Source organism: Macrobrachium rosenbergii, chromosome 5, assembly GCF_040412425.1.
Source record: "Macrobrachium rosenbergii isolate ZJJX-2024 chromosome 5, ASM4041242v1, whole genome shotgun sequence".
Taxonomy (NCBI): domain Eukaryota; kingdom Metazoa; phylum Arthropoda; class Malacostraca; order Decapoda; family Palaemonidae; genus Macrobrachium; species Macrobrachium rosenbergii.
In genome coordinates this window covers 20,014,325-20,038,290 of record NC_089745.1, presented here as the reverse complement: position 1 = coordinate 20,038,290, position 23,966 = coordinate 20,014,325, and the positions used below count along the sequence as shown (strand labels likewise).

The following is a 23,966-nucleotide window of genomic DNA, read 5'->3' as shown; positions in this document are numbered from 1 at the left end:
CAACTTAAAATCTCTGGTATCAAAAAGTTCTTCCTGTGTGGGGTGAAATCTATCAGTCTTTGTTCCCTGCCTTTAGACAGCATGAAACTTAGTTTCTGACTTCTTTTACACATCAGTAAAATGGTCTCCAAGTGTGCCTGCAACCATTTGGGGATCAACAACTTTTACATTATTAATTATAGGTACTATAGGTTTACAAGATTAATATTTACCAGCTTTTTTCTAACTCTTTTCTTACTCAAGTGAGAGAGATTTTTGCATTTCTTGATGAAACAAAAATAGATGAGTGTTTCTTATGCAATTTCTTTTTTATTTTTACCCAAATCTTGTCCTACTCTCTGTTGATTCCCAATTTTGTCTTTTAAGTCACATTGCTATTGATCTCATACTTCTGTGGGTTATGTTACAATTTTGCTTCAACCATAAAACTGGTTTGTGCACAACAAAGCCATTATTCTTGGAATTAATTGCAAGTCTGTAGTAGTAAGTAAGCCCTCAACACCATCAATTACTGGAAATTACACAGCAACAGCATCAATGAAGCATTTTTCAGCAAAGGTTACACCCGTTTGCTTTTTAAATTCCACTTTTGTAGTTTATGGACAGATGGCCTTTGGTGAGCAATAACCAATTTATTGGGAAGTGATAACTAGTGTAATGGTTATCCATCACCTCCCAACTGAAACCAATGATTGCATCATTACTGCAAATAAAAAGATCAATAGTTGAAACAGTACTAGCCAGAAAATCAAAAGCATTAATTTCTCCCAACATGAGAAATGATGAAGTTAAGTGATTTGTCAATAATCTAAAATCACTAATATGGAAGCTACCACCACATGGCAAATGCACAGACCAACCTGTGTACCTTTTTTCTAAGTGAATTTGTGCTGTGGCTGCTCATAATGGAGACTGCAAAATAAATAAAGTATGTAAGATATCGTGGCATGCCATTAGTAGTGCTACACCAAGATTCCCACTGTCTGAGTTATATGGGGAGGTAAGTTTGGGATATTTAAATTTCCCAATATTACTTCTCACAGTGTATTAATATTGCACCTAGAACTTTAAATTCCCCCCCCCATCTGGGTCCTAGTTCCATCTGGATATAAAAGAACTTTATTTTTGCATGGAATCCTTCATATTAAGGTTATCTTAATAGCTTTCATGTTTGCTCTTCTAACTGAAAAAACTGGTAGTGCTGCAAGTGATTCTGGTGTAGTGAGCCACTTCTGGAACCCCTCCTCTTTCAGATTTCTTGATGTGGTGGAAGCTGTGAAAATTTTTCTATCAGTTTCCTTAGCTACAGAATGGCCAGCAGCTATCATTTTAGCTCCAGAGGAGGCAGGTGTGCCAGCAATAACTGACACTGGTCCATGTACTACAGCAGCTAGCATGGGAAATGACATTTGTTGCTCCAGCTTCCAGAGGCAGTTGTACCAACATCAGCTGGCACAGGCTGAAACCCACTCCAGCCTCCAAAGAGGCAGGTACTCCAGTAAAAAATAATACACAAGCACCATCTGCCATGCCGACCATTAGAGAGTTAGGTGTACCGACCATTAGAGAGTTAGGTGCACCAACAACTGTGGATAGGACAAGGTTTCCATACTCTTTATTCTACTGCAAATCTTATCACGCTCTGAATCACTCTCTGTGCATTTAACCCCTTCGCCACTGGCCTGTTGCACTGCCGACAACGCTTGCATACCGCATGAGACCGCGAGTATATCAGTCATCATTTGCTCCCACTAAACTTTCTGTTATTCATATTTTTCATTTATATTCTTATGTGAAAACATTGTGTACATACCAATGAATATTTTTCACCACATTGGCTATATACATATATATTATATATATATATATATATATATATATATATATATATATTGAAAAAAGAGGAATATTTAGTGGAAAAAGTAATTGCAGAAATAGAAATAGTAGTAAAGTAGTAGAAATAAAGTAGCAGAAAAAGTAGTAAAGTATTAGTAAAATAGTACTAGTAGTAATAGCAGTATATACTAGTTTTCTTATGGAAACAGTTAGTATACATCAATGAATGTTTATGGCATTGGTAATAATAATAATAATAATAATAATAATAATCATAATAATAATAATAATAATAATAAAAAAATTCAACAGTAATACCACTACTACTACAACTTGTAGTAGAAAAAATAATGATAATAAAAATTACGTTACTGTAAAAAAAATGAAAGAAGTTTTCAAAAAACATAGTACACTTTCCTGTTGACCGAAAATACTCCTCTGCCCGAGCATTCATCCATTCACACAGTCTGTCAATATCATCATCATCAAAAAAAGAAACAAAATGCATCTCATGGGCAGGTGAAGTCGGGTGTGCAAACAGAGATCCCATTGTCACCCTCCGTGAAATCGGGGGGTGGGTCTGGGCGCTTGTCACAAAATGGATCTGTTATGAACTGCCAACCTTCATCAACAATGGGTTCAATGTCTTCTAAAATCTCGTGTCGCTGTCATCCTCTACAACTATAAACAACTATCACTATAATCATCTGACAGATCTGGCAGGTATTCCTACCCAGGATCTGAAATACTATCATCCGACATCATGATACTGAAAAATAAAAAAAAACTGTAAAATAACTGCAATCAAAAGGAGAAAAAGTTTAGCCTTCGAATCCAAATGGTTTACTCACAAGATCGTGACAATGTTTCATACATAACAGCTTGAGGCGCACTGACATGTGCTGCTGGACGATACCCCTTATAATATCCCATATGAATATGACGTCACGACGACCATCGGACACTCATTGGCTAGAATGAATAGTGGGTGGAGCTTCTGCACCTCTCTCGTACACAATACTACGCCTGAAACCCATCCAAGCTGAAGAAAACAGCTCTGCTTTTCGAGGAGGGATGAAAGACGTATAGGCGTATGTCGCGGTCTTTTATTACTGTACCGTAAAAGACGTACATGTGTACGTCCCGGTGGCGAAGGGGTTAAGCTCTGATCTGGCAGATATGCTTTAGGAAACTACCCTGTTACTTCTGACAATGGCCTTTTCTGGGTTTGGCTGTTACCTTCAGCTGTAACATTTAGCTCTAGTTTCCTAACTAGTTTGTTTTCTGCACTAAGCAAAAGCTGTGTAAAAAGATGGGCCACATCCCTATTTTGCACCCTTAGGCTTGCTTTCCAAAACTTGTTTCTGCACCCATGATTGCTTGTATCTCTTTTTCAAACAAGAATAAATCACATATGTTTGAAGAGGAGGCATGATCTTTCTTCTGTGCACACATTAGGTTTTCTTTCACAGATACCATGTTCCTTTTGACAACCATTTACAGATAAAGAAGGTTTCTACTAAGCCTTATTCCTACACAAATTTGCAGTGACCAAAATTTTGGCAATAAAAATGCCATCTTGGTTTGGGAATAAATTGCTTGGCCCTGTTTCTCATGCATGCAGCATTTACTACTTCATGCCATTTCCAACCACTGAATGTAATTAATAGAGTTGACTGAGGATCAAGGTATTGTTTATATTCTTCATTCTTTCTACTCCAAGACTGCTTCACCCACATTACTCCAGCTATCCTATCTTTAAAGAAATGACTTATTGCTATGTTCCAAGCAGGTAGCATCAGTAGTTTTAAACTAGTCACTATGATTCTACCAACTGTTGCATTGTGTTAGCTATCATCAAATGTCTGTTAATATTATCTAAGGTATCAATATATAGTTTTACATATTAATGTACCTACAAAATAAGTAGCCAATTTCTACATTTGCAAAACAAAAATTGTGCATCAGTCATTATGTATCTAGTGAATACACAATTTCCAACAATGCTGCTGAATGTCCAAAGTCTGCTTCAAATAGAGTATATATCCTATTACTGTACCTTATATTTGACTTCATTAGTATTAGCATTGCAAAATCTCTTTAGCAAATCTAAAATTATACCATCAATAACAAGAGAGAGAGAGAGAGAGAGAGAGAGAGAGAGAGAGAGAGAGAGAGAGAGAGAGAGAGAGAGAGAGAGAGAGAGAGAGAGAGAGAGAAAGATTGTACAATATAGACTTGCAAATTCAAGTAGCCTAACCCTTCCACCCTGGCTCTGATGCATATCTCTCAGAGGTTAATCAGGACCAAATCCCAGTAGAGACCCCAGTGTCCAGCTATTGTACTTGGTTGTTATTGACATCCTTTGGAATTTTCTTAATTCTGCCATATTGGGGTGATTTTTCCCCATAAAGGAAATTAAACATTATAGCATAAAATGTCTCTTGGGAGCATGACTGAAGTTCTCTGGGACCCAGATGCATTTCCAGATGGTGGGAAATGGGACTTCTATTTCCATATGATGGGAAATGGGACTCTTCTACCTCAGTGGTATTGGGAGACTGCTACTGTAGCAGTCTATGCTAACATAAAGTAGTGAGTTTGTGCTGAAATAAAAGATCACTAGCATGATGTTTAAGGGACAGGACAGCAAGTTTATTTTAAAAGGATTTATTAAAATAATGTTGAATTTTGTTAAAATCCTGCATTGACAATACCACAACCTCAGTTTAGTACTTCAAAATTAACAGAAAATCAGCCAAGGGGAAAAATATATTTTCTGTTTATGTACGAATTTCTAAGAGAATATTAAGTTATCTTTAATAATGTTATATTTGTATTCATAATGTAGTATCTAAATGAAACAGACTGACATACTGAAGACTTAACCAATCTCTTACTGTAATTTACCTCTGCAGGATTTCCCATTTTCAGCAACATGAGCATGGTAGCACTGGCACTTAACTTCCCGTCCATCAAAAAGACAGATCTCTTCACAGCCACCATTATTGTTAGAGCATGGATTTAAGCCATTCTGAGAATCAGTGCTCATCACAATAATATCTCTAACTGTATCTCCAAGGTTATCTCTTAATGTGGACACTCTGGTCAAATCTGACTTTAAAACTTGGCGAATTGAGCCAGCTCCATATACCCTAGAAAAATACAAAAATACATATTACATTCAACATTACACAGACTTACCTTATAAATATCAAATGCAGTGATTTTTATGATTTATAAAAATAATTTTATAAAGCTAAAATCATCTTTTCAAACAAACCCATTTTGCAGTTGACAAAATCCTACTGTAGATACTTCAGTCTCAGTTCAAAAGAAAGACAACCAGTAACCAGTTTGAAAAATATTATAGGTCTAATGACTGCCACCTTGAGATGTGCATAATTCCATACATTAATACATACATCTGGCAGTTAAAAACCTGTGAAGAATGATAATTTCTTGGAAAAATCCCTCTGGACTTCTTTCTTGAGGGGATTGTAGGGGAGGCTGATGATAGTGTGCATGGGTAATATATTATCCCACTCAAGAAGAAAAATGTGTTCTTTCTGTCTTCTGCGGGTGGCACTTGTTTAACTTTGACTTAAAACTAGGGTTTAATTTAGCATTTCATGTTTAGTTATGCACTTTTCCTGAGAAGGTAATTTAACAAAGCCAATTCCTTTTTTCAGTCAATCACTCATCTTTCTCCCTCTCTCCTTAAGTGAAAAGTATCTATCCAACAAACCCACCAGGAACATAGCACACGGTCAAAGAGATTGAAGAAATTTTCTTTGTGTTCAAGTGGATTCTTCTCCCATTTATCACTTACACTCGTATTTTCTCATTTCTCCCTACGAAAGAGGCACTGAATATAAGCATCCACTACAGAGGCAAAGGAAAATATTGTTGTGATTAACTGTACTAAATTATTAACAAAACTCTTCTAATCACGATCAAAAACCTGCTCATTCTCAGCTAAACAACTGTCTTTTCCCATGCCAGCAGTTTTAATGTGGTGACAGTCACTTCTTTTTCTTCATACAACATCAGAGAGGCAAGGAGAGGTATGAAACAACACACATTCCCTACAGGCAAGAATGCTTAGAAGTTCCAGTCCCTCACTGATTAAAAGCCAGTGCCTTTCCCAATGTTTTGTTACTCTGGGGACTACCCAGAGGCTGTATCATGGCTTTCATATGGCTGAGCTATTTCCTATGTGTGACTCAACCATCACCAAAGTTTCCACAGTCCATTCCTTTTCGAAAGGAATGACACCAGCTATGTCTAAATGGCCAAGCCTGAACCCTCAGCTGTGCAAGCCCCGATGAATGGCTCCTGGAATCAGTAAACTTCATGTTTGTTCTCTTCCTATCTAACAGTCTTTTATTTCTTGACAAACAGTACAATTATAAAGAGAAATCTCAGATCGTCAAATACTGGCAGTTACTATGCACAAATGTTGATCACAAGGTATCTACACTGAAACACACTCCTTCCAGAAGAGATGAGTTCACCAGCAAATGAACTAGGTTTGCACATTTGCTTTTCCACATGGGAATATTTTCAATTCAGTAGAGTTTCCTCACTCATTAATGGACAGCAAACTGATGGGATTTTCCTGGTTTGCATAAAACAGGCATCATTAGTTTCCTGAGTATTCAGGTGTTTTTCTTTTAGTATATGGTATATCAATTCAGAGGATGCTTGTCAAAAGTGCAAATAGTCTTTTTTGTATAAAATATGAATGCTCATTAAAAATACAAATGATACATATGCTGTAACACCAATCATAATAACAGTGATAAAAACATTAACGATATCTATTACTTTATCTTCTTGGGCCTTATAGTCAAGAGCCTTTCCTTGTGTTTCTAGTTCCCTGACTTATCTGCCATAAGCATGGATAGGCAGGATGACACTAAGTGATAAAAACATGAATTGTGATTCTGAAGACATTTTCTTAGTATTACATCAGCCAGCACCCGGCAATAGGATTTACTTTCATTATAAGCATTAGATGATGAAACACAAAGCTGTGCGTGCAGATGGGCCCAATAAGTTACATAATTGCCACCAGGGAGTTCTGAGTGATGTAAGCCTACTTGCAATGTTGGCAACACTGATCTTTTATTATGAAGGAGCAGGTAACTCACCAAGATTTCAGGATTCTCCTGCTAACCAACGTGGGGGATGAAAGAGCAGGGTATACCAACTGCTGACTAATGTAATACCAAGAAGTCTTTTTGGAACTCAAAGTCCTATTTTTGGCATTGCAGTCACACAGCACCTGGCAATGCAATTATATAATCAAACTATGAAGATGGGGTGGAATGAACATATTAAAGATCATTACACAATCTGAAAAATGGGTCTTCTCAAAAAGAGATAAAAATGAAAAGCTACAAGAATGAACATTACAATCAAAAGGCTGACATCACTGACAATCTACATATAAGCAAGATGAACACAAAAGATTAGTGAAAACTAAATGCAACAACAATTCAAATCATAAAAAGCTCACACCCATTGCAAAATACAGTACAGTATAGAAAATTACAAAGATTACTTACATTAGAAAACAGAAGAACAGTAATTGTTAGTATATATGATGGAAGATGTTTTTCTTTGAATGAAAAAATGAGAGGGAAACTTTAAAGGAAAGAGTAAATCCTATTTATTAAATCATATAGGTGAACTCTGTCCATTTGCTTCCACAATGAAAGATGCACTCATCACATAACAGGACCCTTGTAACATATGTTCAAGCCAATAACTCATTCCTATGGCTCTTGAGCTTCAAGGTGATCCATGTTGCTCCTACGAGACCTCTTTAGGTCGCACTGTTTTGTGCCATCTCAACCCAGTTATGTGGACCACCAATGTACTAAGTATGCATGCTCCAAGATTTAGTTATCATCTCTTGCGTCTAAATATAGGGCTTTTCCTTTCACTGTACTCTTGAGTCAACAGAATTACAGCAATCCATCACCATGTTCTCCATTACCAATCACTTTTCATCTTATCCAAAATTCAACATAATCTGGAGGGTCCCAGCACCACAATAGAGTATATATATAAAAATATATATACAATACATAAAAATTTAGAAACCTAGTCCGGATGGTAAGCAATACTGTGTAGGCAAAAAGAGGCAATGTTAATGCTGCTTGTAGTCATAAACCCACCAAGAAAGAGGCACAGCAGGGGTGTTACGACTGGGTTAGTGTTGGGGGTGTGAAGTAAACTGGGAGGGCTGGGGTGGGGGCCTTTGTCTGTATGGGAGCTTTCAAAGCATAAACATAACTTAAACACTGTTTTATCGCTTTTGAGTGGCAAGCCAGGTTGGAAGGGCTGGGGGAACTGAGCAGGGAGGGTTGGGTGGCCTTCATCAACTTCAACTCTCTTAAGTCATTTTTTCATTTCATTTATGGTAAAAATACTTCATGTTTTCCACACTCCCTTTTTTTAATACTAAATAAACTTTTCTGAAGGTGGAATATGTACCGGAAAACTGAAAAACTTAAACAGATACAGATAAAGTATCATTAAAAACTGTCCACCTGTGCCGCATCAGAACTTTTCCTACCCATCAGTGCCTTGGTCTGTGTACATGTGTATATGTACACCATACATGTGTGTGTATGTATGACCATGTATGCATCATGCTGAGGTAAACTACAATATGCACTTGAATGAATTTATATGGCATGGCATACAAAAAATTTATGAATCCTTACGTTTCAAAAACAGATCATAAATCAATTTAGGCATTCATACATATCTGGTTGAAACCTTGGGTAAACAGGTAATGCAATATATTTACTGATAAACACAATTTTATAGATCAGATTTCATTTAAATGATATTAATTTGTAATAAAATAATCATGCACAATGAGAGAGAGAGACAGAGGTATTAAAATGACAGACATTAATATGACTGCTTACAGTCATAGCAAATTGCCTTGATACATTGCCTGTCCATACATTCAGTCATAACCATTACATTAGACTATGTTGGGGGGGCAACAGGCATTGCATGTCCATACAAGTCCAGGATAGATAAAATTATTAGGTAGCATTTAGATCTTGTTTGCTGTTCTTTCAGTTGTAACTGTTGACAAACTGTGTAATATCTGTAAGTCACAAATCTTTCAACATCTTTCTCTCTTTCTGCAGGTTTAAAAGCTCTTGTACTCAACTGAGTAAAATGTGATATGTAAACTTTCCAAAGATAATAAAAGTTGCTCTCTCTCTCCTCTCTCTCTCTCTCTTTAAATCTTACAAGTAATCACAGGTTGATTTTCATACCTTAGAGAACTTGGCATATGTCACTTTGTTTCTAATAAGTTGCTCATATTCAAAATATGAACTTTATATATGGTACATGATAAAGTTAATATTCCTTAATGGAATATAAATACTAATATAATGTGTTAATCAGTGGATAGAGTGCATTACATATTTACCAAAGGTTTCAAAAAACTATATTTACAATTGCCTGAGCTCTAAGAGCTTATGATGTGTTTTGGATGGTGTAAAGATTTCATAAATTTTTGTATGCCATGCAAAATAAATAACAATACTGCTGTTATACATCTTTAAAAAGCCCTGAACACACAAACACACAGATTTGAAAGTAATGTTTATTAGATTTTTAATGTGTAGGTACAAACATGTAATACAAAAAGATAATGACTTTTCCATATAAAATCAGCATGTATATACAGTACTACATACATGTGTGCACATGAGTATACATATTTGTATGTATCACCTGCTGTGCATTTGATTGCTTTTCTCTTTCTCTCTCTGGGTTATTCTTTATACTTTTCAAGTCTCAGTCCACATAAGCAGTTTTGGTATATCTCAAGAGAGAGAGAGAGAGAGAGAGAGAGAGAGAGAGAGAGAGAGAGAGAGAGAGAGAGAGAGAGAGAGAGAGAGAGAGAGAGAGAGAGTTTTTAGAAAATTAGTGTACTGTTTACAGTTATGTTTTGACAACAGGAGGAAAATTAGACAACAGGAGGAGTAAGGGTACAAAGTTGCCATTTTTATATCTGCAAGGTGTTTTTCCATAAAGTGAGATATTTCCATCATTCCACAAGGACTTGGATGTAATAATCCAGACACATGAGAGAATACTTCTGTTCTTGGCCCTACATGCTGTATGTCCTGTCCATTGCAGCATTTCTGGTATAAGTTCAGATTTATAGTTGCACTGTTACATCAATTGCTTCATAGTTGTGATGTGTTTATGTAATATTGCAATGCAGATCATGACAGTGGTTATGATTTCAAAACTGAATCAGCTATATCAATTTTCCTGTATATAACAAAGGTCACGTACATGCCTGCCCGAGGAGAGCTGTTAATCAGCTCAGTGGTCTGGTAAAACTAAGGTATACTTAATTAACCCTTAAACGCCGAGCCTCTATTTACAAAAACATCTCCCGTATGCCGGCGGTGTTCGGGAGCTAGCGCCGAAGTGGAAAAAAGTTTTTTAAAAAAATCACCGCACGCTTAGTTTTTAAGATTAAGAGTTCATTTTTGGCTCCTTTTTTTGGTCATTGCCTGAAGTTTAGTATGCAACCATCAGAAATGAAAAAAATATCATTATCATATATAAATATTGAAATATATGACAGCGCAAAAAAAATTTTTCATATATAATTTTATACAAATCGTGCTGTGAGCAAAACGGTTGAAGCTAACGGGTTATTTTGTTTTTCTTTGTATTGTACACTAAATTGCAATGATTTTGGTATATAACAAATTGTAAAACGATCAAAGCAACACAGAGAAAATATTATCACAAAATGATGCATGAATTCGTAACGCGGACGTAAAAAAATTTTTTTTCAAAATTCACCATAAATCGAAATATTGTGCTAGAGACTTCCCGTTTGTTGAAAAATGAAGCTAATTGATTGAATATTCTAGACTGTAAGTGTTTAGCTTACAATTGCAGTTTTCAACCATTTCGGTCGAGTTAAAGTTGACCGAAAGTCGAATTTTTCTATTTATCATGATTTATATGAATATATTTCAAAACTGATAAAAGCTACAACCATGAGTTATTTTCTGTTGTATTGTACATGAAATTGCGCACATTTTCATATATAAAACTTTATTTAACGACTAATAAAAAACTGTGCAAATATTACGACAACGTGATGAAAGAATTTCTGAGATGTTCGGCCGAGTTACCGCGCGGACGTAAGGAAAATGTTTTTTTCAAAAATTCACCATAAATCGAAATATTGTGCTAGAGACTTCCAATTTATTGCAAAATGAAGGTAAATGATTGAATATTACTAGAATGTAAGAGTTTTAGCTTATAATTGTGTTTTTTTACCATTTCGGTCAAGTTAAAGTTGACTGAAGGTTAAAATTTTGGCAGTTATCGTGATTTATGTGAAAATATTTCAAAACTGATAAAAGCTACAACCATGAGTTATTTTCTGTTGTATTCTACATGAAATTGCGCACATTTCCATATATAAAACTTTATGTAACGACTAATATAAAACAGTGCAAACATTACGACAACGTGATTTAAAGAATTTCTGGCGCAGACGTAAGGAAAAAGTTTTTTCAAAATTCACCATAAATCGAAATATTGTGCTAGAGACTTCCAATTTGTTGCAAAATGAAGGTAAATGATTGAATATTACTAGAATGTAAAGTTTTAGCTTACAATTGCGTTTTTTGACCATTTCGGTCGAGTCAAAGTAGACCGAAGGTTGAAATTTTGGCAGTTATCGTGGTTTATATGAAAATATTTCCAAACTTATAAAAGCTACAACCATGGGTTGTATTTTGCTGTATTTTACATGAAATTGCGCACATTTTCATATATAAAACTTTATGTAACGGCTAATATAAAACAGTGCAAAAGTTACAACAAAATGACGAAAGAATTTCTCAAATTTTCGGCCGAGTTACCGCGCGGGCATAAGAAAAAAGTTTTTTTCAAAAATTCACCATAAATCCAAATATTGTGCTAGAGACTTCCAATTTGTTGCAAAATGAAGATACATGATTGAATATTACTAGAATGTAAGAGTTTTAGCTTACAATTGCGTTTTTCGACCATTTCGGTTGAGTCAAAGTTGACCAAAGGTTGAAATTTTTTGTAGTCGACGTACGGTACGTCCACTTGGCACCCAACGGACAATTTTAGTCGACGTATGATACGTCCAGTAGGTGTTTAAGGGTTAACATGCCTGGAAGGCAAGTACAGTGCTTGACAGCCAAGATAATCTTCAAATATATATTTTAGGCATTATTTTGGGATTATCACCTATAACAAAGAGATTACACTTCTGGCTTGCTCTGTTTGTTTGCCCTCTTCTTTAAAGGTTGTTTACTGGATTACATAAAAATTTATGTGAATTTTTAGGGAAAATTCAAGTAAAGGTGGGCCTTATAATTGGAAACTAGTAAAAAGATTCCATGAGAGATAAGGGAGAAGAAACCTTTGGGAGTAATTTGCTTAATCTTAGCAGAGGATTGCAGTTTGTGAATCCTCTTCCTCTACATTTTGTTAGCTCTTTGGATGTTTGTAGAGTTCAAATCTTCAGCCAATCAGCAATAGAGCACTGCAGCAAAATGAAAAGAAATGTGTGGCTTTGGCTTTTCAATTACTGTACTAAGCTCTATTTTAAGGTATGTGGTTCACTGAGACCTTAATTATGTGTGCAAAAAATTCTGCTTTTTAATCCCTTTAGCTTTAATGTTAATACATTTGGGTTTCTTTCCTGGATAAATATTTGAGCAAACTGCATGAAGTCTTTGAATTTGAAAATCTTACCATACACAGCACATGGTGCTGATTGCAAACAATCACTGAGGTCTAATAAAGTGAATACAAATTCAATTCTACTAAAGATAAACCACGCATATCAAGTGCCTAAACCAACTTAACCTAAAGGTATTAAAATCTTAGATTCCATTATTACCGCAAGAATTAGAACATCTACAAGAAATTTAATTCTCTTGTATTAAGTGTCTTCTGGCGGAACCAGATGAATCAAAACTCCCTTACCAATCCTACAATCTGGAAGAGGGCTTACATTTTTTATTATAGAAGTCATACCTCAATGTTGGCCATTTTCTTTGGTAAAAAATTATTCAAGTCAAAATAAAAATATCACCACCTAAGCTTAGATATTCTGCTATGCTACCAAGATGTACCACATTATATGCGATGTTGACAACTTGTCATGACAACTTGTCCAAAACATGCCCAAAATTTTTAATACGTACAAGCTATGTAGTAAGAAATTGCAATACAGTGTCTTATACATGAGCAGCGAAAATCTAATTAGCCTACTCCATATTGGCCAAAACTGGTTATTTCACCCACTACATTTCAGTAATGCATAAAGACTCTTTTCCAATTGAAAGAATGTGCACGCTTACACATAGCAGTTAAACAGTATAGTCAGGGATTTGTATTCTTTTAGGAATTAATACTTATCACTGAGATATACAGTACACATGCCATAATTTTTTTTTATATTTCACAGCATACAGTCACCAAATCTTTTTAGCTAGCATGATTAGCTTTCATAAGTATACAAGCCTATTATCCATTTAAATTTTCTGAAAATATTTTATTGCTATTATCATTTGTAAGAACCACAAGGGGTACCTCTTATATATGCCCTTAGTGGCATGCTACAGATCATAGGGTGCCAAACTCATAATCATTCAATGTTTAAAGCTTACAGTATAGCCAAGGGTTTGTACTCTTCTAAGAATTAATGCTCTTCTCCAAGGTGTACAAGCCATAAGCTTATGTTTATTCAAGAGCATTTTCCCTTTTTAATAATATTACTAGCATTTACAAAAGAGTTATTATTAGTGTGAATGAAAGCTTAGCTGTGAATTTTCTGTTTCAGCCATATTTTATTTTATTTTTTATAAAATTCAAAATTCCATGTTCTGATGAAGTTTACTGTCATCCCATGGTACAGGCCACTTGTAACCATCACAAGGGCCAAAACGATAACCCTGCTAATAGAGGGTGCTATTTTACCACAATCCTTGGAGTGTGGGTTCAAACCTCATTACTACAGGGTTGGGGTTTATTTAATTGTTCTTCATTTAGATTCATAACTTTGCACTGACAAGAGCATCCAAAATGTGAGGAATTCGAGATGTTAAAAGGTCATACATATCTAGTAAAAGTGACTGTTACATTCTTTATCCTTTAACATACTCCTTCACTTGCAAAAACATTTTTCTCTATGCAATGCCCAATCATAAATCCATGGCTCAGGCCCCACACTTCAGTAAGTTAGGAGGGAAGGTTAGGTTTGCACTCATCCCTGTACTTCCCTGTATACTTCACAGAGCTCTGGGATACATTAGGTAGGAGGTCTATGAAAGGTAGAGCCCCCAGCCTGATTGTATATAGCATCCTTAGTTAGATAAGATTAGGGCAGGCTGGATTACAACATACTCCTATTGAAAAATTGTTTTACTTGTGAGTTTGGAGTGATTTTGAAGGCAAGCTTTTGCTGGAAATATATAGTCCTGCAGTTTGAGAATATTTCTCAAGCTCAAAACTATATTTCTGCAAAATTTGATAAAATTCTAAAACAAAAAATACATCAGACAAACCATAATTCAACAATTTCCACATAAATGGTGTCATTGTATATAATTACCATTTAAAGTGTTTGTTCCTCAATTTCTGGTTTGAGGTCTGTGTTTTACTTATACAGGTACTTTACTTATTTTCACTTAGTAATTTCACATTATGCAGTATCCTGTTTCTGTTTTAATAGCCAAGGATAACATATAATTGTCTTTTTCTTGGATAGGTTTGTACTGTTCTCTCCAAAACGGTTTGACCTGTCAATACTTTTTCATTCATTCTTTTTTATAATTGGTCATGAGGCACAAGTAACTAAATATGTCTCAGTCATATTCATTCTTTTTGATACTCGGTCATGAAGCATAAGTAACTAAAAATGTCTCAATCATGTTGTGTGACATTCAGGCACAATTCTGTGCAAATAAAGATAAACAATTGCAATATCTCTTCATTTCCCAATGAATGCAGTATTAAATTTCTAATTCCTAATAACACTACAAATACTCTATCATCAAGCCTATATGGTTAGTTAGAGCAGTAATCATATCCATAGCACAGTGCACTTTACAGCTGGAATGCTACATGTAAGATGACATTTAGCTGCATAACTACTGCAATTGCAGATAAAACCTTAATGTTGAATAAAAAAAAAAACAAGGCCTCTGCTATTAGAATTTGTGACTAAAATCATAATTCATTAGCATACTGTCTGGAAATACTTGCTGTCTTAGACTTAAAATTCTACTAGGGGGCATATAAATTACTTAAACTGGAATATATGAACTGTTTGGTTAAAATAAAAAAATAAACACTCATGATAAGAAAAGTGATTCACTCTGTGTAGGCAAAGAATTAAGAAATAAAAAGTAAAAAGTACTAATAAACAAATAAGTATGTCATATAATCCTTTTCTTGGTACTACTGTGAGTGGAAGAACTCTGGCATAGCTGTGAGTTCTTCTGGCTCTTACTGATAAAAAATAATTTTAATCCTAAATATAACCTTAAGTGTTTAGAGAAACATTAGTCTAAATTGGATTTTAAGTTGTATAAAAAATAACAAATGTAAACAAGTGAAAAAATAAGCCTTCTTACATGTCAGCCCAGAAGATACTGTCTTGAAAAACGAAGACTGACACTGGCAGCTGCAAGGTATCACTCTTCAGGACCACTTCTCGATGACTCCCATCCAGATTTATCTTCTCTAGGGTTTTAGCTCTTTGGTCCACCCAGTACAGATGACCCTCATTATAATCTACAACCAAGTCCACTGGATACTGTAAGAGAACTGTTCACTAATACTTTCCTGTTGGACCCATCGAGACTTGCACTTTCAATCCGGACATCTTCTCCGGTATCCACCCAAAACATTAAACCTGCTCCTGGGTGTACAGCAATAGCACCAGGTTTTTCTAGATCACTGGCAACAAGAATAAATACATCTGAGCCATTTAAACGACACATTTCAATAACATCTGCAACTGGATTAGTCCAGTAAAGATTTTCTGCAACCCAGTCAACAGCAATTCCTTGGACTGTTTCAATATTTTCGACAATCAAATGCCGGTTTGTTCCGTCTCGCTTTACACTGGTAATGGTCCCTTGATCCCCATCTGCCCATATAATCAAGTCCTGCATGGCATGAAAATCAAGACGGGTAGCCATACCAATGCCAGAGATAGGGGTAAGTAACTCAGGACTTATGCCAGCATCAGTCACTGGATTGTCTATACTCAGTCCACTAAGACCAACATTATTTGAGTATATAAGAATCTTATCAACTCCCACACATGCAGTTGGGTTTCGAGGATCTTGTTGATAACCAACAGCACAGTAGCACTCTCCTTCTGCTCTGTTTTTTGGAAGACATAAGTGGTGGCAAGGTGGATCTTTCTGTGAGCAAGCATTACTTCCATCTTGTACTGTTTCATCATATATTTTCAGGGATAAAAAGTTTCCCAAACCTGATCGAACTAACTGTCGATCAAGGCCTGTTCCCTTATCCATTTTATATATGCTAGAATCTACATCATTCGTATAATACACATGATCCTTATAAACAATAAGTGCCTTTGGTTTTGCACTGTCATCATTAATCAAGATATTTACAGTCTTCTTTTCAGTGAAATCATAATACTGTATAGAATCAGATCCTGCATTAACCCAGTACAAGCGCTGACTACTTGCATCATAAGTCAAGCTTCTAGGCTGGATTAAATAAGCATTGTCCTTCTGAGAGGACAATATGGAAAAATCATCTCCAACCATTGATGCCACTCTGACTGAATGAGAATCACCACCAACATCAGACCAGAAGACTTTTCCTTCATATGGATCAACAGCTAATGAAAGTGGATCAACTACATTGTCTTTTATGATGGGGATCAAGAATTCTCCATTAAGAGTTGCCACATTAATATGGTTAGCTTTTCCACCATGTGATGTTACAAACATATTATTTGAGAGCCAGTCAATAGCAAATCCCCTTGGTGCTTCTAAAGATGTATCCATAACTGTTTCAATTGGGCCTCCAGTCAAACTAGCTCGTTTGACTTCATTCATCTTTGAGTCAGCCCAATAAATCTTTTTGGTTTTGCTATCAAAATCTAACTGAGCAGCATGTTGAACTTTGGGGACGGATATTCGTGGAATAATATCATGTGTAGGTTTACTTAGATCTACACCTCGAATCTCATTAGGTCGAGAAAAAAGGAGCACCTTTTCATTACCTGCAATAAAGAAGAGAGAGTAAATATAAAAATGATGCCATACCACTATAAAGCAAAATAATAAAGTCAGGCAGAGTGCATACTATGTAGTAAAAGGATAGTTAAATGAAAAATTAAGGAAATAAGGCAAATAATTTTACTACAGTAAACTGCAGATAACATACTGATTATAAACGTAATAGAAAGAACATAAACTTATAAACACAAAACATACAGGCCACACATAATGCATGTACACCTGGACTTAGGACCAGGTTCTAGTTTAAAACATACTTCTAATTCTACACAACCTTTGATAGTAAATGCACCACATACTGTTATATAAGATTTTACAGATCTTATAAGAGGTACAGAGCGTAAAAAGTATAAGTAGAGACAGTGTAAGACAACACAAATGTACAAGAGGTGCATGTATATATATAAATGCACAGCTCTTGTACAATCTTTTATGGTCTATTTATATTATCACAAAGGGTAAAAGCAGGCAGTTGTCTCAAGATGTAAACAGCACCTACAATGATGAAATTATATATATGTATACATATATACAAGCAGTCCCTGATTATCAGCAGCCTTGGTTATTGGCAATGGTTTTACAGCGCTTGTCTAGCGACGAAAATCAGCGATTTTCGGCGCCAATATGCGGCAATTTCTGCTTATCGGCACCAATAATCGGGTATTGGGACCAATCTCAGATTATTAGCACCGATACCCGGTTATTGGCATCGAAAATCACTGATTTTCAGTTACCGCAATTTTCGCTTATCGTCATACCGTCGAATGGAACCCCTGCTGATAACCAGGGACTGCCAGTATATATACTGTATATATATATATATATATATATATATATATATATATATATATATATATATATATATATATATATATATATATATATATATATATATATATATATATACACACACACACACACACACACACACACACATATATATATATATATATATATATATATATATATATATATATATATATATATATATATAGGGCAATCCCGGTTGTTGGTGATCCGGTTTTTCGCACTTGTCTAGCAACAAAGATCGGTGATTTTCAATGCCAATATGCGCCGATCTGCACTTATCAGCACTGATAACTGCGCACTGGCACCGATAAATACCTAACAGAGGCATCGATAACTGAATGGCGCCGAAAAAGTGCTGAAAATCGCCAATTTTCAGTTATCAGCGATTTTCGCTATTGACACGCTATCAGAACGAACCCCCGCTGATAACCAGGGACTGCCTGTGTATATATATATATACACAGTATATATATATATATATATATATATATATATATATATATATATATATATATATATATATATATATATATATATATATACATACATATATTTTTTTATATATATATATATATAACTGAATCTCATATAAACTGGATGGTATCTAGTGGAGATATTTATTCAGGAAAAGTTACAAGGTTTCTAGGACTAACAGTCCTCATCTTTTGGTATCCATAGAATGTGCGGGCAATGGTCCAGCTGTATTTATATGCGTATGGGGGGGGGGAAATTAAAGCCCTTGTTTTTCCAATTCTGTGTGTTGCCTTTCTTCAATCCTTTAATTACCCTTCTCCTGTGTAGTACCGCCCTTGTGACCTTGACCTTTCTCTGCCTGCAGCTTCTTCCAGGTGTGCATTGTCCATGTGGTTTTATATACATACATACATACATATATATATATATATATATATATATATATATATATATATATATATATATATATATATATATATATATGTGTATGTATATATGTATGTATATATATATATATGTATATATATATATATATATATATATATATATATATATATATATATATATATATATATATATATATATATATATATATATGTATATATATATATATATATATATATATATATATATATATATATATATATATATATATATATATATATATATATATATATATATACATATATACAGTAAACCTCCATGTTTGCAGGGATGTGTAACATACCTCCCCACGAATAGCTAAAATCTGCAAATACCTGGAACCCTTCTAAAAACACTTAGAACTGCCTATTTTTAGAGTTCAGATGTAAAAAAACTAAAAATGCTTATACAGGTATTACCCTACTTACGAAGGGTTAGGTTCCAAAACCCCATCGTTTGTTGGAAAAAATGTATCTCAAATATAGCCTAGCCTACACTAGGGTATTCAGTACCATGGCTCCTACACTATGAAGTATACTCTATACTTACACGGTATAGTCATTATTAATATCAGCTAATTCTGGAGGTTCATGCAGAGTGACTTATGATAATTCAATCCAAAGAGAAATTGAATAATCAACAAGAATTAGCTTAGCCTACACTACGGTGTACCGTATACATATACGATAGCCTACCCTACATTATACTGTACTCTATATTCACATAATAACGTATTATACAAACTTCAACGTAATGAATATGCATCTTTTCCATGTTATGCTTTCATTCACTGTATCCAATAATATTGTATATATTCTTATACTGCTTTTGTATTATAAACTGCAATCATAGCAATCAATTCTTTGGTTTGGTAATCGATTACGCAGTAAGTTTATTTCGACATATTTAACTCAGTTCAGAGAGCTTTTCTTGCTTCTAGTTAGCGTAAATGAATCTCTAGATATTTTATTTACATGGGGCAAGGCTATTTGTCGTTATACGAAGTGTTTTTATGTCGAAATATAACTTAAATACATCTCCTTGTGAAATTACTTTAAACATTTTTTCGTTAATAGATGACATTGGCCATTTGGGGGCATGTTTGTTTTGTGTAAAAAAAAATCAAGATTCCGTTCGCTATTTTCACTTGATTTCATCACAATACTAGCTTTACATATTTATCGTTTATCGGCGTAAAAATAGCAGTAATATGTGTTCTTTCATGCCCAGTAGTTTTGATTAAAATACTTTCTCTTCAATTTTAATTACAGCTGAGTTTCCTCCATGTTGCCAATGCACGATTATTCATAGTCACTAGCAGCTTGAACATTTTTTTCTCTGCTTCAGCTACAACTTGCAGCTTAAATTTAGCAGTATATTTCCTTGCCGATCTTTTATCCATATCGAATAAGGGTATAATGTAAAAATATATCAGTCCTATTCTACTGAACGTCATTTGTACTATAACTATGGTAATTGTTTACTACCGTACGATGGTTGAAATACAAGCAATACAGCTGTTGTTATCCTATTCGGTTATAAGCAGAACAACAGTTTCTCCTTCGGTTGTTTATGGCTGTACACATTTCTGCAAGAGTATAATGTTACTAACAATACTTTTATCATTCTCTTTTACTTTTTCAACTAGGAGATGGGATAAAGAGATGGAGGAAAAGAAGTTGGTCTATTGTAATTTGGTCTCGCTTGCTGCCTGATTGTACACTGCTGCCTGTGCACAAGCGAAATTTAAAAATATTTTATAAATATTGTCGTATCGGTATTAACTGCTTACCCCATCACAAAATCGAATTATCGTAACTCGAACACTACCTGGGTACCTCAGTATTTTAATATTTTTATCATATTTTTATCATATTTCTCAGTGAAAAATACTGCAAATGGGTGAAATTTCAGCAAATAACGCGTATATATGTTCCATAGAGAAATCCGTGAACAGGTGAGTCCGTGAATCATGAGACCACGAATACAGGGGGTTGCTGTTTTTGCGTATCCTCTTTTCTATTGTTGTGTATATGATTTTTCTGGATAGGCTATCCTCAAATCAGCTTCCAGTATTGCCTACCATTACATTGTTTGCACATGTTATGAACACATTTTCTACAATCAATCTGGCCGTTTTGTTAGTGTTCCTTTATAAAAACAAAAATTTAAATGAATTTGTATTTTTCATAGCTAACACACCTACAGTCTTAACATTAGGATAAATCTTCTGGCGCCAGCTGGAAACTGGCAAAAATAAAAACAAGAATTGTTTATGCAAGGAATTGGTGGCATCTGGCATCCATGACATCTTAGTTTTCTTCCAGCCCATGGTTAACTGAAAGAGGGGTGGCTAGAGGTGGGCAGTAAATGTTAAGACTGCAAGTTTGTTAGCTATGAAAAATACAAATTAATTTAAATCTGTCATCTGTACATACGCGGAACAAACCTGGGTCTTAACATTATGATAGATTCACTCTTGGTGGGAGGTAAGAGAATCCTGAACTGACTGGAGGTTTGGCACACTTGGTCATACTTCCTGAATAACAGAATTCAAAGGAAGGAGACCTAAGCCTCTGATCCGTTAGATATATGGGTATCCAACAGTCAGACTACTGGGATAAGTCCAATGCAGAAATTCATTGCATTAGAGGAAGTTAAAGAGTTATGTCTGTTCAAATAACAAACTAAGGTGGCCACCTATATGTGTTTGTTATCATTCATCTCTCTACCTCCTCGAGAGAGGAAGGGGGGAAAGGAGTAGACGTCTAGGTTGTCCCAAGGATGTTGAAGGGCGTCCTCTGCCTTGGCGAAGAGATCTGAAACTACTGAACAATAGACCTCTAGCTTCCTATAGAACCCTGTCGTGGAGAGGTCTATCATTAGTCTCCCCAAGGATGAAAAAGCCTATCTGCCATCTCCTGATGCAGAGACCACTCCTTCCCTAAAACCTATCCCCAAACTTAGCTTGTTGGCCACTACGTTGCTCTTGCCTGGAATGTACCTAGCCATGAGGTCCACCGAGTTGTTGATAGCCCACTGGTGTAACTGGACTGTTATCAAGTGAAATTAGAGTGACACTAGCGCCCCCCCTCTTATTTACAAAAACTACCACTGTAGTGTTGTCCAACATCAGAATAAAGGAGTGCCCAATCACCCTTTCTTGAAACTCCTGAAGTGCTAGAAAGGCTGCTTTTAATTCTAGCACATTGATGTTAAGTTGCCTGTCCTGAGGACTCCACATACCTGAAGTCAGGAGATCTTCTAGATGTGCTCCCAAACCTTCGGAAGAAGCGTCCGAGAACAGGAGCAGTTCCGGAGGAGGCAAATGAAGAGGCACTCCCACTGTCAGATTTTCGTTGTCCAACCACCACAGAAGTTTGCTTCTTACCTCTGTCGACAGAGGGACCTGTAACTAAGGAGAGTCCCTTGCTGGAGACCAAAATTCCTTCAGCCTCCATTGCATGGAACGAAGATGAAGATGACCTGAGGAACAGCTTCTCTAGCGATGTCAAAAGTCCTAGGATCACTTTACATTGCCAAGCCGGTTAGTTCCATTCGGATAGGAAGGAAGAAGCCACTATCCTGAACTTCTCTATCCACTGGTTCGATGGGAAGACTTTTGACAAGGCAGTGTCTATGATCATTCAAAGGTAAAGGATTCTCTGACTGGGTTGAAGACAGGACTTTTCCAAATTTATCACGATGCCTAAGACGCAAAAAAATTTGTGAATGTGGTCCCTGTCTCGAATTATCTTTTCCTGAGAACTCGCTAAGACCAGCCAGTCATCAAGACATCTTAGGAGGCGAATTCCCTGAGCATGAGCCCATGTCGACACTAGGGTGAAAACTCTTGTGAACACCTGGGGAGCTGTTGTCAGACCAAAGCAAAGGACTTTGAACTGGATCATCAACTCTCCGAGACTGAAGCGAAGGAACTTCGGGGAGGAGGGATGAATAGGGATCTGGAAGTAAGCGTCCTTCAGATCTATGGTCAGCATGTAGTCGTTGTCTCTGACAGCTGCTAAGATTGTTAGACGAGTCTCCATCTCGAACCTTGTCTTTCTGATAACGAGGTTCAATGTTGATAGGTCTATCACCAGCCTTAAATCACTAGCTGCTTTGAGTACTAGGAAGACTTGGCTGCAGAACCCTGGGGAAGGACGCTATACTTTCTCTACAGCTCCCTTCTCCATCATCTTTCCCACTTCTTCTTGGAGAGCTAGGTGTTTCGCAGTGGCCTGGGCATAAGTTAGGTGAGGGAGGTGACAATTGGAGAGAGGGGAGGAGCGAAGTTGAAGGAGCGAAGTCGAAAGGTAGTAGATACCCTACCCAAATGACGTCTACCACCCACAGCTCTGCTCCGTAATTCTGCCATAGCTCAATGGCTCGCTAGGCATCTCCCAGCTGGTGGCACAGAGTGGGGAGGGACGTCCACTCTATCGTCTACCTCCCCTAGCTCTGCAATACTGAAAGGGACGTTGTTGGGAAGGCTTCTTCTGTGACGAAGCAGGTTGAGAAGTCTTGTTCATAGAAGGTGGTCTTATAGGCTTCCTGGGAGGAGGCTGCGGATTCTGCCTTGAACGTTTAGATGAGAAGGAGCTGCTGCTTTACTCACTTCTTGTTGAACAAGACCATCATTATTGTCGGCTCGACGCCTGTTGACAGCTGCATCCAACTGATCCCTGGGGAAAAGCAGCTGGGAGTCCAGAATACCACCATTCCTCAAGAATAGCAAGGAATCCACATTGACAGACCGAACCACTTTGGAGAGGGCTGCATCTCTTCTCATCAGCAGGATATCAACCAACAAATTAGCACTCAGATGGGTAAGGTAGGAAATAACCTTAGCACCAGATTGCAACAATCTGATGTGAGCTGAACTATTGACTTCATATCTTGATGAAGAGAAGAAGAAATCTTGGCGACAGCTGAAGACCACAAATCTATCCAAGAAACAGTTTGGAAGGCAGAAGAGGTAGTTGACTTCAAAGAAGCAGCATCTTGGAAAGAGAGAAAAACCTTCTGCTTTGACCTGATCCAGGGTCAAACCCGGCTTCAGATGGACAA

At 36.1% G+C, this 23,966-nt stretch overlaps 1 protein-coding gene across 1 annotated transcript in view; it reads right to left on the bottom strand.

Moving 5' to 3' along the window:
- The window catches only part of LOC136838573 (low-density lipoprotein receptor-related protein 1-like), a 496,729-nt gene that overhangs the window by 267,279 nt on the left and 205,484 nt on the right, over window positions 1–23,966 (bottom strand). The window contains 3 exon segments of the mRNA XM_067103732.1: window positions 4,747–4,991; window positions 15,540–15,736; window positions 15,738–17,173. Coding sequence (XP_066959833.1) covers window positions 4,747–4,991; window positions 15,540–15,736; window positions 15,738–17,173 — 1,878 coding nt within the window.